General features: G+C 42.8%; 2 protein-coding genes across 2 annotated transcripts; both read right to left on the bottom strand.

Moving 5' to 3' along the window:
- Positions 1-1,904: 1,904 nt before the first annotated feature.
- Positions 1,905-4,668, bottom strand: LOC119722470 (telomerase RNA component interacting RNase-like). Its single transcript, XM_038192603.1, has 3 exons — positions 4,110-4,668; positions 3,243-3,317; positions 1,905-2,165 (listed from the first exon to the last, which is right to left on the bottom strand). Exons 1-3 carry the CDS (start codon positions 4,530-4,532, stop codon positions 2,061-2,063), a joined length of 603 nt encoding a protein of 200 aa, XP_038048531.1. The 5' UTR covers positions 4,533-4,668; the 3' UTR covers positions 1,905-2,060.
- Positions 4,669-6,543: 1,875 nt separating this feature from the next.
- LOC119722469 lies at positions 6,544-13,294 on the bottom strand. Its single transcript, XM_038192602.1, has 2 exons — positions 12,957-13,294; positions 6,544-9,836 (listed from the first exon to the last, which is right to left on the bottom strand). Exons 1-2 carry the CDS (start codon positions 12,965-12,967, stop codon positions 8,057-8,059), a joined length of 1,791 nt encoding a protein of 596 aa, XP_038048530.1. The 5' UTR covers positions 12,968-13,294; the 3' UTR covers positions 6,544-8,056.
- Positions 13,295-15,807: the final 2,513 nt, after the last annotated feature.

Raw genomic sequence — 15,807 nt, 5'->3', positions numbered from 1 at the left:
GTGCAGAGGCTTATTAAACTGCCGCGCAGACGTATACAATCAAATGCAGGGGTGTGAGTGACCACTGATAAAAATAGCTGAAAACAGCTGAAAAAGGTGTAAAAAGCTGAACTTTGGAAATCTGCTATACCTTTGTACACAGCAAGTGAGGGGAAAAAAGCTGCAATCCAAAACAATAAAAGCTGAAATCAGCTTTTAAGCTGAGATTTCACACCCCTGCAAATGATGATACCATGTCGACAGTACTTCATTCAATAATGCACACTGGACACCACCATTCTCCAATCTGGCCGACTAAATTTTATTTCCCAAGACTAAACACGATGGAACGAAAATTAGAGATACAAATGCTGTTGTGCCACAAAAGTATGAAACATTTTCATACAACAAAGAATAGGAAAAATGTACACTTATTCAACAAAAATATATTGAGGATGTTGTTGGAGAACAAAATGTGTGCAGTTTGCTTTAGTTTTTAGTGTTTTGTGATGTGGCACAAAATTTGAGTGGCTGAAACTCTTCAGTATTCCACCTACATGTAGGCAAAGCATATTATTAGACAATATAAAACAAATTAAAAACTAACCTGAACCAAACCTGAATAATAACAGTAATATTACTTTGTACATTACACATGCAAACATAAAATGCAATAATCCTGCATTTCCGGGAGAAAAATTAATGAATTTTACAAAAGAAAATTCACATGATAGGAAAAATATGGAGGTAGCAATTTCATCCTCTTATTACCCCCAATCGACTTTGAGCCTTAAAGTATTTGTTTACTTTTGGGAACCCAAAAATAAAATGTGCTGCCAAGCACTGTAGTACACTTGCCATTCAAAAGGCTACGTTTCAACTTCGTCCACTGACACATACATGTATTGTCATCCATCCTAAATAGTTACGACTACACACATCCAGAAAGAAATTATCAGACAGGAGCTTTTCTGTTTGTTGAACCCCTTCCATTAATGTGTAAATCTCAATCCTGACCCCACCAACTTTATGAATGCAACAAAATACAACCAAAATGCAACAGTAGGTTTTGTTGCGTTGTGCCTCGCAAAGGATGAGCATCAGCACTGGTACTTATTCAGCAATGTACCTTGACACTTATGTAGTCTTTATTCATGAATGTTTAATTTAAAGCGAGGCAAAGTCCTCATTTTTTGGAATTCGCGAGAAGAAATGAAAGCAATAAAATAGAAGTTTATTAGACAGTAATACCAGTCTGCTCTGATGATTAATTTAAAACTTGTAATTAAACAAACTTAATGTTTTCAGTCACATTTAAACAAAAATGAAAGTGACGCTTGGAATGCAAGCCAATCATAAAATAGTCTGGCACCATCTCATTCAACAGATTCAGGGACCACGATCGTGGTCCCTAGTGAATAAGATCCATTGACTGATAAAGCATCCACGACAGCTTTGAACCAGTGTTAAATTTTGTTGCATTTGTAGTCTGAGGGGTAGGCTTCTCCTAGTCCGAAAATTTGGGACTCTCAAGACTGTGTATACATGAGAGTCACAAAACTTAAGGTTTTGAAAACATGCAATACAAGAAAATAGACTGGCATCGGAAACAACCAGTCCAACACCGCTTAAGTGCCAAAAGAACCATGTGACATGAACCTGGAACTAGTCTCAATGTACTACACATTTCTCCATAGTCCGCCACCAGACTAATGACACTGAATGAAGAGGTCAGTCTTTTCAAATAACTGGACCATGGTTGGACATGTACCGGTCTAGTCTTTTGCCTCATTTTGAAATCACTTGACTTCCCTCTCATGTGCCAAATATAGAAGAAATGTCTCATTTAAAAATTGAATTGAGTCTGCAAACTTGGTTGGTGAAATACTGAGGACCTTTTCTTTGCCCTATGGAATTTTGGGCAAAATTTGCTGGTTAAAGAGTGAGTTAAGTTGGCCTGATTTAGTTTTCCACGTTTCAGAGCACTCAAGGGCCTTCTCTGGGGATCTCTTGTAACATTACGTATCACAAATAAAAAATAAAAAACTCAATTGATTTTGAGGCAGTTATGTTTGAAGACGTCATTTGACCAACGGTCGAGACTTATCCTCATCCCCGCAGACGTGAGCCTTGTATTTCTGGACCTCTGCCATGTACTTGGACCATGCATCTTGATCTTTGCTTTCCTGCAATTTCGAATCAAACATAAAGATTAAACACACATTGGTAGTGGTACTTACTTTTAACCCTAAAAGGGCCGGGTTATTTCAACCATCTTTCAGTCGAGGTGGGGGGGGGGGGCCTAAGATCTCGGCCATCGAGTGACGGAAAATTATGAAACTCGGTACACACATAGAACAACCTATCATGAGCATACCCAAGAAATTTCATGAATATAGATCAAAGGGTTTTGGAATTATGGCTAATTAATTATTAGTATGCACGAATAGTAATTCTGCTCTGTGTACACTACACACATGTATATGGGGAAATTCAGTTTTCATGGCGCTTAGCGCGGCAACCCGTGTTTTTGGTATCGCGCAAAAGCCCCCCCCCCCCCCCCCCCCCCCCTTTGGGATTAAAAGCCTTATTTCTTCTTAATCTTTTGAGGTGTCCTGGAGGTTTGGTAATGATTTCTAGGCCTCTGGGAATTTAGGAAAAACGAGGAAATTTCAAACCCCACAAGGCTTTGAACGATGTTTTTCAATTTGTAATGGCATTCATGAGAAGTTCGAAGACAAGAAAATCAGCAGATCCGAGGAAAAATTGCATGCCAGTACATGTATATTGGAGTCAGCATGTTTCCAGGGAAAAAACCTCGCCAGAAAGTAACATGTACACCAGGTGTATGGAGCATTTTGCAAGATTTTGTAGGATTAGAATTTAAAAAAAACCAGCTAAGTGAGCTCACGGAAAGATTCCCATACCTGGCCATCACTAATATTTCCCTTCAGTGACCTATCAGCCATCAGAAAGTGATAATAATTATGTCCTAAAAAAATTTGCAGGGAAAATATTGAAGCATTTACTGAGAAAAACACTTAGAAATTGTCACACCGGTCCCATAGGGTTTGTGCACAGGGTGACAAGTGATGGCCAGACCTGGGAATCTTTCCGAGCTCAGGCTGAAATGCTCACTTAAAGTGCAAAGAATATCCCATCACAGTGAAAAATTGTGGAGTTTTCAGAAACGTTTGTAGAAATAGAAGAGGGATGTATGGTTAGTAGGACAGACAATTGCCAAGTATAACCCCACGCTTTACCTGAGCTTCAGTATTCCTCTGCTTCTTGACCGCTCCTGTCTTGAGCGACACTTTTCCATCTCTCCGTTTGCCAACCTGACGGGAAAAAAGGTAAATAAATTTACTAATGAATTTGAACTCTGATCTTTGTAACAAGATTTGCAGCCTTCTTTTCCAAATTTGTGGCTATGTCAACACCATAATGGCAATCAAATATTGGGCCCAAATTTTGGCACCGAACAAATGGTAAAGAATGGTGCCCATTGCATCCTGAAACAACTTTGTTTCATCATATATTATCTCGAATTTGCAAAAAAATGTTGGAAAGACATGAATCTGGCACTGACAACATTTCCATTTTTGTTAGAAAAAACGTAAACATTGCATTTGACTCTCCACAGATTTTGTACTCAACCAACAAAGTGGCATCTGGATACATTCTTTCCAACAAATGTCCCTATTTATTAGATGGCACTGGCAGGGCTGTATTGATGAAAGATCTTTAAATGACAACAGTTGCAATTTCTTTCTTTACTTTTTACTGCGTTTGTATTTTAATTTGAAGCATTTGAAACATTAACATGGAATACCCCAATATGCATTAATGCATGCAAAGACAACAGAGATGAATTTGACAGTTATGTGGCATACACCAGACGCTTAGTACCAGGCCAACCCAGTTAGATCCCAATAGCAGTTCCATGGTAATATGCGCCATCTTTTTCACGGGGCTAGAAGAACACGACTTGCTAGACGCAGGCACATGACGCACATCATTTTGGAATGAACGCATGATGACTTTGAAGCGCAAAAGTTTTCCTTTGACATGTTTGACGATTGCCCCGTAAGCAAGATGGCACATACACCTTATTGAATTAAGACACTTACATGTGATAACAGGCTATATTTTTTCTGAGCAGGGGCAGAGGCAACAGCAGGTTTGTCGCCCTCTCTTGTCGACTGTTCATCAGGGACAGTCACGGCCTGTTCCTCATTCGATTCTTTTGCGCCTTCATTTTCCACACTCTGTGCAGACAGTCTGTGTACAACATCATCTCTTGACTCTGTTACAGTAGAAGTTTCTGTCTGTCCAGTCTCACGTCCGGCCGGATCGTTTGTTCTGGCATTTTCGGCCGAGGATTTTAAGGTCCTCGATTTCCCATCCCTTTCTTCGCCGGTCGCCGACGGCCGATTGCGACTCCCTTCTTCTGCTGAACCACAGCGGAGTTTTTCTTGCTCCATTTTCCTCTTGAACATCTCCATGAAACTCCCGTCATTCGCGAATGCGTTGACTCTTCCCTTTTCCTCCATTTTTGAGTGAACTAGGTGTGAAACTTCGTCTTTTCAAATAAAACTCATGACATTTTTCTTCTCCGTATTCCATTCACTTTACCAGTGCCGATCGCATTACGTCATAGCGATCTGGTACCCCTACCATTTTTCATCGTTTTTGTGAACTCGTTAAGGCACCCGACTGCTTGTTATTATAGCGCCACCAAGTGATTTTTTTGGCATGTGTTCTTGAGGGCGCACTGACTGCATGACCGTATCGTTCTTCTCCATACCGTCTTCTCCAGCTAGCTCCACACAAGAAAAAAAAATGCACTTTTAATGAATAATTACAAATTAAAAATAAAAAAATAATTAAAAATCTAGACAGGGGTTGTCTAAGGGGCGTAGCTAACTCGCAAACGGCGATAGGTCATAGTCTGTCCTATAAGCGAATTTGACATTTCACTCGACGCGCAATGTGCAAACTCGCATGAACAATGAAATATAATTTTTTGGATTCATATATTTAATCTTATTGTTGTCCAATGTACTGTCTCCTCATATATATGTAATAATTCTTCAAGTTTGAATGGTAAGGTTGGTTGGCCTATATACGCCTTACATCAGGCCTAACGTCAACTTGGAGAATTTCCATTTTTTTTTAAAATTTATTACAAGTTAATCAAAATATACCGTTTGTGTTAATCATAGAAAGTAAACAATGGTGCTTCTTTTCAAATTTTTTATTGGTATTTTGGACTGATACCAAACAGACATTCGAGCGATAAGGTTTTGGCATTTAAATTGTTCCTTGATAACCCAATACTCTTTAGGAAACTCAAAAGCTAGAACTAGTCGCGAAATGTTGACAAAAATGGTGGACAACATTTGAACAGCGATATGTCTCTTCGGATAAGATTAAGAATGTGTCACATTGTGACCAAAGACCGACGCTGCACGGCGACGGTTGATTACGATGGCGAGAAAGGCGAAAGGTTATCACTTTTTTGCATTGTCTCACGAACCATGATTTGTTGTCGGGTTCTCTACCCGGACTGTGCCCGAGTCTTTACCCGATCAAGGAGTTCTAGGAGAGTGTCAGACTCCGCCTCCAGATCTGTTTATGGTCGAGTGTGTTGACACCAAGTGTAATGAACCTTAAAGGGTTACTAGTGATTTGGGGTTGTCGAGAAATAAACTTTAGTTTAATTTGATCGCGCCCAAAATTTCTCGACAATTTAATTGTCCTTCCCTTGACTACATCATGGGTCAAGTGAAGGGGGGGGGGGGGGGCACGCCCCACTCTCCCTACAGACCTGTGCCTCATCTGCACACGCCTCTTTGAAATGAGATTTGAATTGTTTGAAGCATTGAAGGTACCACATCAAATGAGCCCCCTTTAAGAAATCAAGACCCCACCCCTCCCAGTGCATTGGACCCAAGATACCCCACTGCATTTATAGACAAAAGGCATGCAGATGCGTTCCTACCATAGTGCTATATCGAATTTGTGTGTGAAGTGTGAACTTTCCGGCAAATTCCAGGGTTTTGTCAGATTTCCGGCTTGCCCCCAAAATGTTTTTCAGATACCAAATGGCACATATCCACAAAACCACACTTGTCTATCAAAGTAGATCGGGGCAATGTTCCACGAGTTCAAAGTAATAACTAATTTATTGCCTCGAAAATTATATAACGATAACCATAGTTCCGTGGAAAAGGTCCCGTGACAATATTGGATGGGCGATCTAAGTTCTTTTGGGGCCCTCTTTAATCTAAGTGAACGAACTTTCAAAACACTCCTAAACAAATCGGTGTAATAAACGGTGTTCCACATTTTGCAAATTGTGTCTGATCAATGGTCTATTTTGAACATTTTTGTACGAAACTGCACGTAATATCGTGACCATAGACACACTTTTCTTAGTTTCAGGATTACTTTTGTGGCTTCAAAATATCGATGTCTAAATGATGTTGAGATGGATTTTGAGGGAATAGGCGGTTTGATTGAGGGGGACCATTTAACAAAATTTCAAAAACGGAAACTCTCTTTAGTGTGATAATAAAATGTCAAACATTATAAAACTTTTATTAATTTTGTAAAAGCACTTTGCGAGAATAAACTTTGTCGAATTCATCCCTACTGTTAACACAGTAAACAAAAATCACTGAAAATAGTGGAACGGATCAAATCACCAACAGAAACGATATCCCTCGAAATGTTACCTCAAAATAATTACTGAATAGGTTAACTCAATGAAGTCACTTACAAAAGAATTTACAGATAACAAAACAGCACCACGTGTTTGATTATAATAGTTATTTAACACCCTCGATATGATGGAATGAAATCGAGGTTGTACTTACAAGTAAAGGATACTATGTGCAAGAACTTTAGTTTTAGAGTAGCCTTAAATATTGACAGTACATATACATCCTCTCAATCAAACTCGGCAGCTAGGGCGATTACGTACGCCACGTACGAAGTACCAAAAAAAAATCCCTCAGCTAAAATTGCGCAATGTGTTGTTGAAAACATGAGTTCACTGGAGAACATTTTGCCTGGCCAGAACCACAAACTTGGCCGATTGCCAATGTGATATTCTGTGGTTCAAAGCCAATGATTCATCGTTAGTAAACCATCCCACACATTGTTAGTGTTGTTCTCATTGTTCCCTTGAAGCACCTATTTCTGCGTCGGCATTGACGACACATACCACAGATGATAACAATTGATATTGGCCAAAGCAATTTAGGCGCGCAGCAGTTCTTGGCACAGCTTGGCTCAAAGCATAAACATCACATTTTGATGAAGAATATCACAAATAATATACAATATATATCATAATGAAGCGAGGTTTCGTTTGATTCAAAATCTTTGCAGCACATCGACCATCAATGTTCATTCCTACTAGCAGTGGCAGGAATCATAAACCAAAACAAATAAAGCCTTACACAGAATGTTTTGTATATACAGCACCATGACTTTTTTTAAAGGATAAACTGTGGTCTTTTTCTCATATTACGCAATTGTAACAAGGACAACAGACGGTTTGGAAGTCACAGACTTCCCTTTTTTTAAGGTGAGAAATGTGCACCAAAACAATTTAGAGTGTACAATACATTTTGAAAAACGCCACCACTTCACCTCACCCCCATTCCTCCCTATCCCGACCCATCCCACCCAACTACAGCCAACCCAATCTGAAGTGCTGGATTTTACGGTGTTCTCAATACGGACAACGGACGCATGTCTCTTTTTTGTACATTTTTTTCAGCACGTCTTGATTTGGGACTTTTCCAATCTCGCGTCGCAGAGTCACATTCCTTACAAACACTTGAAATAACTTCAAGAGTACGGCATCTGTCAAATTTCAAATATACGAAAAAACCTCTTGAGAACTGATACTCATTCAACTGCAAATTTGTCTGCCTGTTTGGTGTTTGAATTTGAAAGGTACAGCTGCCGACAGAATATGGTTAAATAGATTAAGAGTAAGTGCAGCACAGCAAAGTGATGATTAAAAAGTCCAAGAGATATGTTTGTTTAGTTCATAAGCAGATTATTTGGATGACATCCTCTCGACTGCCTGTGTCTCTGCTCTCTTCTTGACCATTGCCTTGAGCTGAGCCACCTCGTGTTGCAGCATCGACGTCTCCCGGCGGAGCTGGTCGTTCTCCTGCTCCAGGTAGGTCGAGCGAGCCGCCCGGTAGTCGATCAAGAGCCTCTTGGCGTCTCGACACTTCTTGGCAGCCTGGTTGTTTCGCCTTCGCTTGTCCCAGTACCTCTCCCTTTCCTCATTGAATATTTGATGGGGTCGTCCGCCGGCTGAGGTGTCATTGGATGAAGACCCCTCTGACGCGCCTTTGTTGAGCGCCGCCAAGGCGTGCGCGGCTTGAACCATCCTCTCGTGGGCTTCGCTCAGGGCAAGATCGTTCGACACTTTTGGCAGGTAGTCGCTTCCTTTCACCGAGAAGTCGAAGAGGCTGCTGGGGGTGCAAGGGGAGATATTGCCCTCACTGGATGAGCTACTGGACGGGGGTGGGGTGTAGCCGTCCTGAACGAGACGGGCAGACCGAAAATCATCTTCATTTGCCTTGGCAGCGATGATCACTGTTTCTGCCGGAGGACTGGGGGACAACCTTTGCATCTTGCGCTTCCACAGGCCATCGGTGTCAAGATCCGGGCACTCAGCAGCTTGGTCGGTCTGCGGCAGAGTGCGCTTCATCTTCCCGCGGAGTTTGTGGGGCAGTTTTGAGAGTTCGACGCCAGGGGCGAAGGCACTGTGCGGAGAGGGAGGGGAGGATGGCTTCTCTTTGGTCTTGGAAGGGTCTCTGGGGGTTGGTGGAGACGAAGGTGGAAGAACATCAGTCAGCAGCTTACTGGAAGGTTGCTCTACCCTCTGCCCAAGGCTACAGCTTCCATCTGGAAGCGGGTGTGCCTCAGCATGGTCTTTGAACAGGACGGGATTCGCGTGTTTCAGTTTGTCCTTTTCCGCAGTCAAAGCATGCAGCGTGTTCTTGAGATGGTTGTGAACCGAGTCAAGGTTCCATAGTTCTGGATTGGAAATCTGCGGCTGCGCGGGAGTCCAGGCACTCTTGGGTAGCAGAGGCAGTCGTTGCGGGTAGGAAGCAGTCGGCTGGACATCTACGGAGTGTAGTGAAGTGACTGGATAGGAAACCGTCATCGAAGCAACGGGATAAGGTCCGATTTGGGAAGCTGATGTCTTAAAGGCTACAGGCTTTTGATCATAGGGAAAAGTTGTTGTCTCCAGGGGCATCTTCACCTGAGCAATCTTTGTGAGGGATTGAGTAGCTGATTGCTGGATGGTGGCACTTTTAGCCTGGCTCCCTGAGTCTATCTGACCAATTCTTTCCTTCATGGCAAGGAGCTCAGCCTTCAGGTTGTCATTCTCCTGCGCCAGTCTCATCACCTGCGACTCCAACACCACGTCAGTCAGCCGGCGCTTCTGTCTGGAACGCCGGGCCGCGTCGTTGTTCTTCCGCCGGCGGTCCCAGTACCGCATGTCCTTGAGCTCCTCCGGTGTGAATTCGCGCTGCTTGCGGGAGACGATCAGTCCCGGCATCCCGATCCCGCTGGCCACATCCATGGGGTCTTGCACCGCGACCTGCTGGACAAGGGTCTGGGCCACGGCGGAGGGAATCGCCTGCGACGTTCCTAGGCGATGGTCGTTGGGGTGAACGCGCTGGACCGGCTTGCCGGTATGACGCTGGAACAGTAAGTGGTTGCTCGGCAGTTCGCTCGCCTTGACGGAGAGATTCAGAGCCGCCGTCTGTGGGAGTGGAGATACCGCTGCCATACTGGCTGCTTCCGTCTCAGTCCTGTAAAACAAGAAAAGAGTAATACATGTACAAGTTTATTTTAAAATATAAAGTTTAACTTTTCAGTGACTTGAAAATCACCAACAAACATCAACAACACCCTTTCCGTTAATAGGTGTGGGTGGGATTACGTGAGCCGATGAAAGCATCTAGGTTATGCATTTGCAAAACAGTTTTCACCGATTTCGATGAGTAACCATCCAACACTCCAGAACTATCGAGTTTGAAGTAAAAAGGTCTGAAATCTGGACAAAAAAGGGCAAAGTAAAAAACTCCAGGATGCCCGCGCTCACTGTAGAACAACTCTAAAGCCGTGTCCGCACTGGACTTTTTTTTTTTGAAGGTTTTACCGAGACGATGGTAAAATGAAAAATGGTCAAATGTGACCACTGTCCGCACTTGGACTTTCGACACGGGAAATTTTACCCCGACCGCGTGGGAGAAGTAACCGAGCTGTCACAGTGTCAGTATAATGACTCACCGTACGCAGAAAACAAATTGCCGATCACATTTTCAGCCACCGATACGCTCAGTAATATTACACACGCCATTTGCATGTATAACATAATCGTTTACACGATATTTTTTCATCTTGACACGCTAAATCTTGACGAAAGGGCCTATAATTCTGACGCATTTGTGATGCACGTCGTCGAAGCCATGCCGCTGTACGATGTTCCGTGCGGCAGCAGTGGCATCAGTATTCGTTGGTTCCCATCGCATGCTTACAGAATCGAAGCTATGATGTGGGCCAGGAACCAGTGACTACGGCCTACGTACGGTACCGGACCATGATGTTCCGTGCATGACTACAGTAGCGTATCAGGACGAATTTGGATCGTAGAAAATAACAATACATCGGTGGAGAAAGAGAATTTCCGCAAATTAATTCTCAGAATGTGATCTCTCTTCTCTGTGTATGTATTTGTCCGTTGAAATATATATTTTAACGAGATTTTACCGCTCGGACTTGATAATACACCGCAGCGTGTTTCTACAAAATGTTCGGCCACTGCACGTGCAGGTTCGTGCGGTCTCTGTATGCATAACAGGGCGCTTGGGCCGGATGTACGCTTTCCTGAGCCGCTTTTACCGACTCGCACTGTCCGCACTGGACTAATCGTCTCGGGAAAAGCGACTCGGTCAGTTTTCCTGGGCGCGTGGGAAGTTTTCCTGGGCAGCAGTTGGCCAGTAAAAGTAACCGCTGGACTCAGGAAAAGTAACTGAGAGGAAAACGTCCTAGGCTGTCCGCACTGGACTTAAAATGGGAAAAGTACCCAAATAAAACTAAAGAGCAACTTATATTCCGTGAAGTAATCGGAGTATCTTTCAATTGTGTGTACAAAGAATAGAACTGTTAAGTACACTCTCTCGTCCAATCCACGAGCTATGCCTGAAACGAACTTTGATTCGAAGCTTGTGATCGCTGCATTGTTGTCGTTTATCTATTTCCTTTTATTTTTTTTTCACTAATTGGATTTTTGGTCTTACTTTTTTTGGGGGGGGGGGGGCTAGTACCATCTGTCTGTGTGGGCGCTATTCAAAACCGACGATTATGCACACTAACGGTAACTACATGGTGTTTTTCAGGGCGATACATGCGCGAAATTCACAAAAGGCACCCGTAACAGCTGATGGCACAAAAAAAGGGCACGATTTTTTTAAAAATGGCACTTGTTCAGAAAAAAACGGGCACTTGTTAAAAAAAGGGCACTCGTTACAAAATATTGGGGCGGGGGGGGGGGGGTAAGCGCTGGTGAAAAAGCATTTGAATAGAAAAGGGCAGTCTTTGCACAATATTGGGGGGGGGGGGGTTAATACCCCCTTACCCCACACCCCCACCCCACCCCGCTGGCTTCGCCTATGTTAAGAGCAACGGTTTATACAGACACAATACTCGCACGCAGACATTGCGTAACAAGACAATCTATAAATAAATACATAACTGGCGTTACGTATATTGCACACAATGGAGCAGTGGCATTCTCGACAGTAAGCTTATTGGCCACGAGTAGATTGATTTAAGTGAGCAAACAGGCTACGTATAGGAACACAAACAAGAACAGCCCAAATTGAAAACGTTCACAAATAAGTAATAAGTAATAGACTGTCTCTCTCAAAGAAGAAATTTTAACATTTAAACAACTGCGAAGAGAATCTATTACGTCTAAAGAATGAAAGGTTTTTTTTTTACTTTTTAGAATGAATGAATTTGAAATGAGCATCGAAACCGAGAGCTAATGTGCTCACTCCTTTGGCGAAGATTTGAAACGGCCAATGAATAAACTTAGGTCTATAAAGATCTCTACACTCGATGTTTGTTTCGTAAATGTGGAGAAATGACACTTTAGATCTACAGCGAGGCAACAAAAATTGCTAAGTTGCTGAGTTGTGACGTAAGAATCCATTCGCGTAGTGCTGTGGCTAGTGTATACTTGTATAGCCTCACTTTGAATCCGAACCCAACCGAGTACTTCGAAATTATTTTGGGCTGCGATGCTTGCATATCGACACACAGGACAGTTGTGTGATAAAATGTCATCATCGTTCTCTGTGTTTGCATAGTGTACTAGCGGCATGACATATAATTCGTTCCATCGTTACGTCACGAAGCAGGATGTTGTTTTTTATGTCATCTTCAATACAATAGCGATTAGCCTGTAAAAGCAGCTGTACAAGTGACCCACAAAGACAATGCATTTTCGTAACGGAGCGAGTTTGAAGCGCGTCTACCAACGACGAGCACTTTTTCTCGTTTTGCAAAATCTACCTGTCCACCTCGGCGCAAATGTTTTTTTCCCCCAGCAGTAACAACCGCCACTCGACGTTTGTTTGGAAATTGCTATCGATTCAATTAAACAACAAAAACAGGCAAACAACTTAACAACTAAAGAAAGTCAGAGCTCCAACCAACATGATGGGCAAAAATGTGTGAAAATACCTTTAAAAATCCTGCAACTGCTAATAACCAAACTTAAATGGATAATCAGCGAAACAAAAAACACCATTTTGTTAAAGGAAACAAGTACAAACGATTGATGTGAAGTCAAACGACGCAATCCAGTGAATATCGTTTAAGTGAAAATTTTGCCAAGAAGAGAAAAATAGCACATCGGTTACCTTATTAGCATAGGCTACAGCTAGCGATGAAGTGCTGGCAAAATGAAGATCAGAAACGAAACATTAAACCACACTCGGTGGTGGTTGAAGGGAGGATAATGCCGATCAGTAAAAAGAAGGTCGACGTCTTGTCTCAAACAGGATACGCTTAATGTGACAACTGCAGGCAACTGGTTATTAGAGCAAGCGTATTTCCGACAACTTGTTCCACTGAGATCAATTCACAAACTGATCACTTAAAAACCACCCAATCCCATCCTCCCGTCTGGTCTGGGAGAAAACTCCATCCTCTTCAGTGCGTGTTTGGGCCCAAGAGCGTCCTTACGTAATGTCTCCGCGCAGGCGCAGACAGCACCCCATCGTCACATACTACTCGGCAGTTACGCAACAGTGCGTTACATCACTAGTCGCGGCCGTCCTTGCCCCATGGTTAGGGGCTTCGACCACCATGATGTAAGCGCGTGGTTTACAGGTGTAATCGTCTCCTTTCACAGCGGAAGGATAAAAAAATCATGGAATTGGAAGACTCTTACGATTAATTTTAAGAAGCAAAAAGGCAGTTGGCATTCTGAATGCAGTTTCATGTGCAATTGAAAGGGGAATTGCACTCCAATTCTCTAAATAGAAAAAAAAATCCACATTGTTTTCTTTACTTTGTGTATACGAAATATGAATTCACAATCACTTTCCATGGAAATAGGAAGAAGCTTGCATAACCTCTGGAAGCTACTAACATCATAGCATGCAAAAGTGTCATCACTGAGTTTACACTCAATCTTTTGAAGGATCCAAGCTTCCGAAGAAAAAAAAATCAGCTGACTTAAAGTTTCGAAAAATCTGAAACTAAAATTCCTCACTGAGAAATAAACCTCGGCTCTAGCGTATAATTCGTGCCCCCTTTGTTGTTTCATTGGTGATGTACTTTCAAACGGTCTCATGCGGATGTACTATATTGGCAAAATTACAAGCAACCAGTGGAGCTAGAAATCTAACTGCACACGTCACAATTATTATGACCCAACTGTTCCACCAGCCGTGATTCAAAATCTTCACCAGTGAAATATCTAAACACCGAACAATAATATTCTCGCCACCGTCATGCTCGCCAGCGGTTCACTAAATGCTCCCTCCTACTCCTAGCTTGTCAAGACGTTGGATAGCGGCCAGTCTAGTCTTCTGCCTCAAAATTTGACTCCTCCTGAGGCCCTTTAATTGAGAAATTAAAAACAAGTTCTCTTGTTGAAAACCAGAAATGACTATAGAGAAAAGGTATTTTCGAATTTTAATTACTGACACCCCAAACCTGACCAGTGGACTTACTCAGAACCTCATTTTTTGGCCTCGTGGAAATCCTAATCTTAGGTCCTAGCTCAACGATAATACCGACTGACCGACCAGCCTCTCAACCGACAGACTACGCAGCCCGCCGGCGGTCGTGAGGTCAATGGACGGTCACTCGCGAGAGAAAAAGGTCGATTGGTTCACCAATAGTTCAGCGTCCCATGGACACTGATGGGCACGGACCCTCAACTTTCATGGTTCGGAACAGTACCGATGCGGCCTTGAGACAGTTGAGGGCAGCCCCTTTCGTAACAACACCTCAGCTATTAAAGGGAGATAGGGGAAGGACTGTGGTCATTATTATTGTGTGTCCTATGAAACGATCTGATCCCGATATCGCGTGCGAGCATCACGCGATATTATGTAACAATAATCAGGGCAAGTATGGCGAAGCATATTACTACGGTGCCCCTGAGAAGACAATTACTACCACCGAGAGTCAGGTTGACTCCCGGTGGTATTAATTGTCTTCTCAGGGGCACCGTAGTCCTCTCCTCACCTTCCACCTGTGTGACCCGGGTTCGATTCCCGCCTGGGCCAACATGTGGATTTGGGTTTTCAGTCCCTCTACTTGATTCCATGGGTTTTCCTCATAATATTTTTTTCTGGGGTTTTCCTCCCACCTCTAAAACTATCATTTATTCACAGTGTGTTCTCTATAGTACTGGGCCCCATGGGAGACCAGTGGATTCCACTGAATGGGCTACCCATGCCAGTAATAACTAAAAATAAGAAATAAATATTTTATAAAATGTATAGTTTTGACTTTCTTTTACTGCAAATGTTCTTGCGATTGTTTATGATGCAGTGAAAATGTGCAGTTTTACTTTATCATTTTAAGAATCTCTTTAGTGAAATTTTCACCTACATTCCTACTTTCAAGTTTCAGACGGAGCGATCATCATCTTTGGTCACTGGATTTACCCCAACAAAAATAGAACACAAAGCGGAAAAAAATGGCAAATCATTACCCATCTTCATTTGGATGTGTTTTGAACTCCCTGCGATAGGTACCCCCCCCCCCTTCTTTTTAAACGTGAGGGTAGCCTATTTATCCTTGATATCCATGCATGGCAACTTCCAACCTGCACGTAAACCTTAACCGTACAATGAACTCACGTCTGTACTTTTCTGCCGTTTTTATGCAGGTACGCTCGGAAGGTCGAACCCCTTATATAAGCGGGTACATGTACATGTATATTCACGGTACAAAAACAGCAGTGGACATGTGAGCGACCAGGGGTAACGAGATATGACACACAAATAGAGAAGCCGAAGCGCAGGCACAAGCGAGATTTGAGAAACACCTGATCAGCCGACGACGTGCCGGACTCAGGGTCGATAGAGCCACATTTCACACTGGGAGGACAGCATTAAAGCGCATAATAGCTGTTATGTAACATTTATGCATCACTCTTATTTGCGGCTGTGTCACAACAAAGGCTTGTCTGAAGGTCTGACGAAGGTCCTTTTTTTCTCCCAAGAGAATTGTTCCTCAGGCAGTAACAAA

The sequence above is a fragment of the Patiria miniata genome, unplaced genomic scaffold (genome assembly GCF_015706575.1).
Source record: "Patiria miniata isolate m_02_andy unplaced genomic scaffold, ASM1570657v1 HiC_scaffold_15, whole genome shotgun sequence".
In the NCBI taxonomy this organism is placed as follows: domain Eukaryota; kingdom Metazoa; phylum Echinodermata; class Asteroidea; order Valvatida; family Asterinidae; genus Patiria; species Patiria miniata.
Note: the sequence above shows the minus strand (reverse complement) of the source record. Positions and strands in the feature narration are given on the sequence as shown.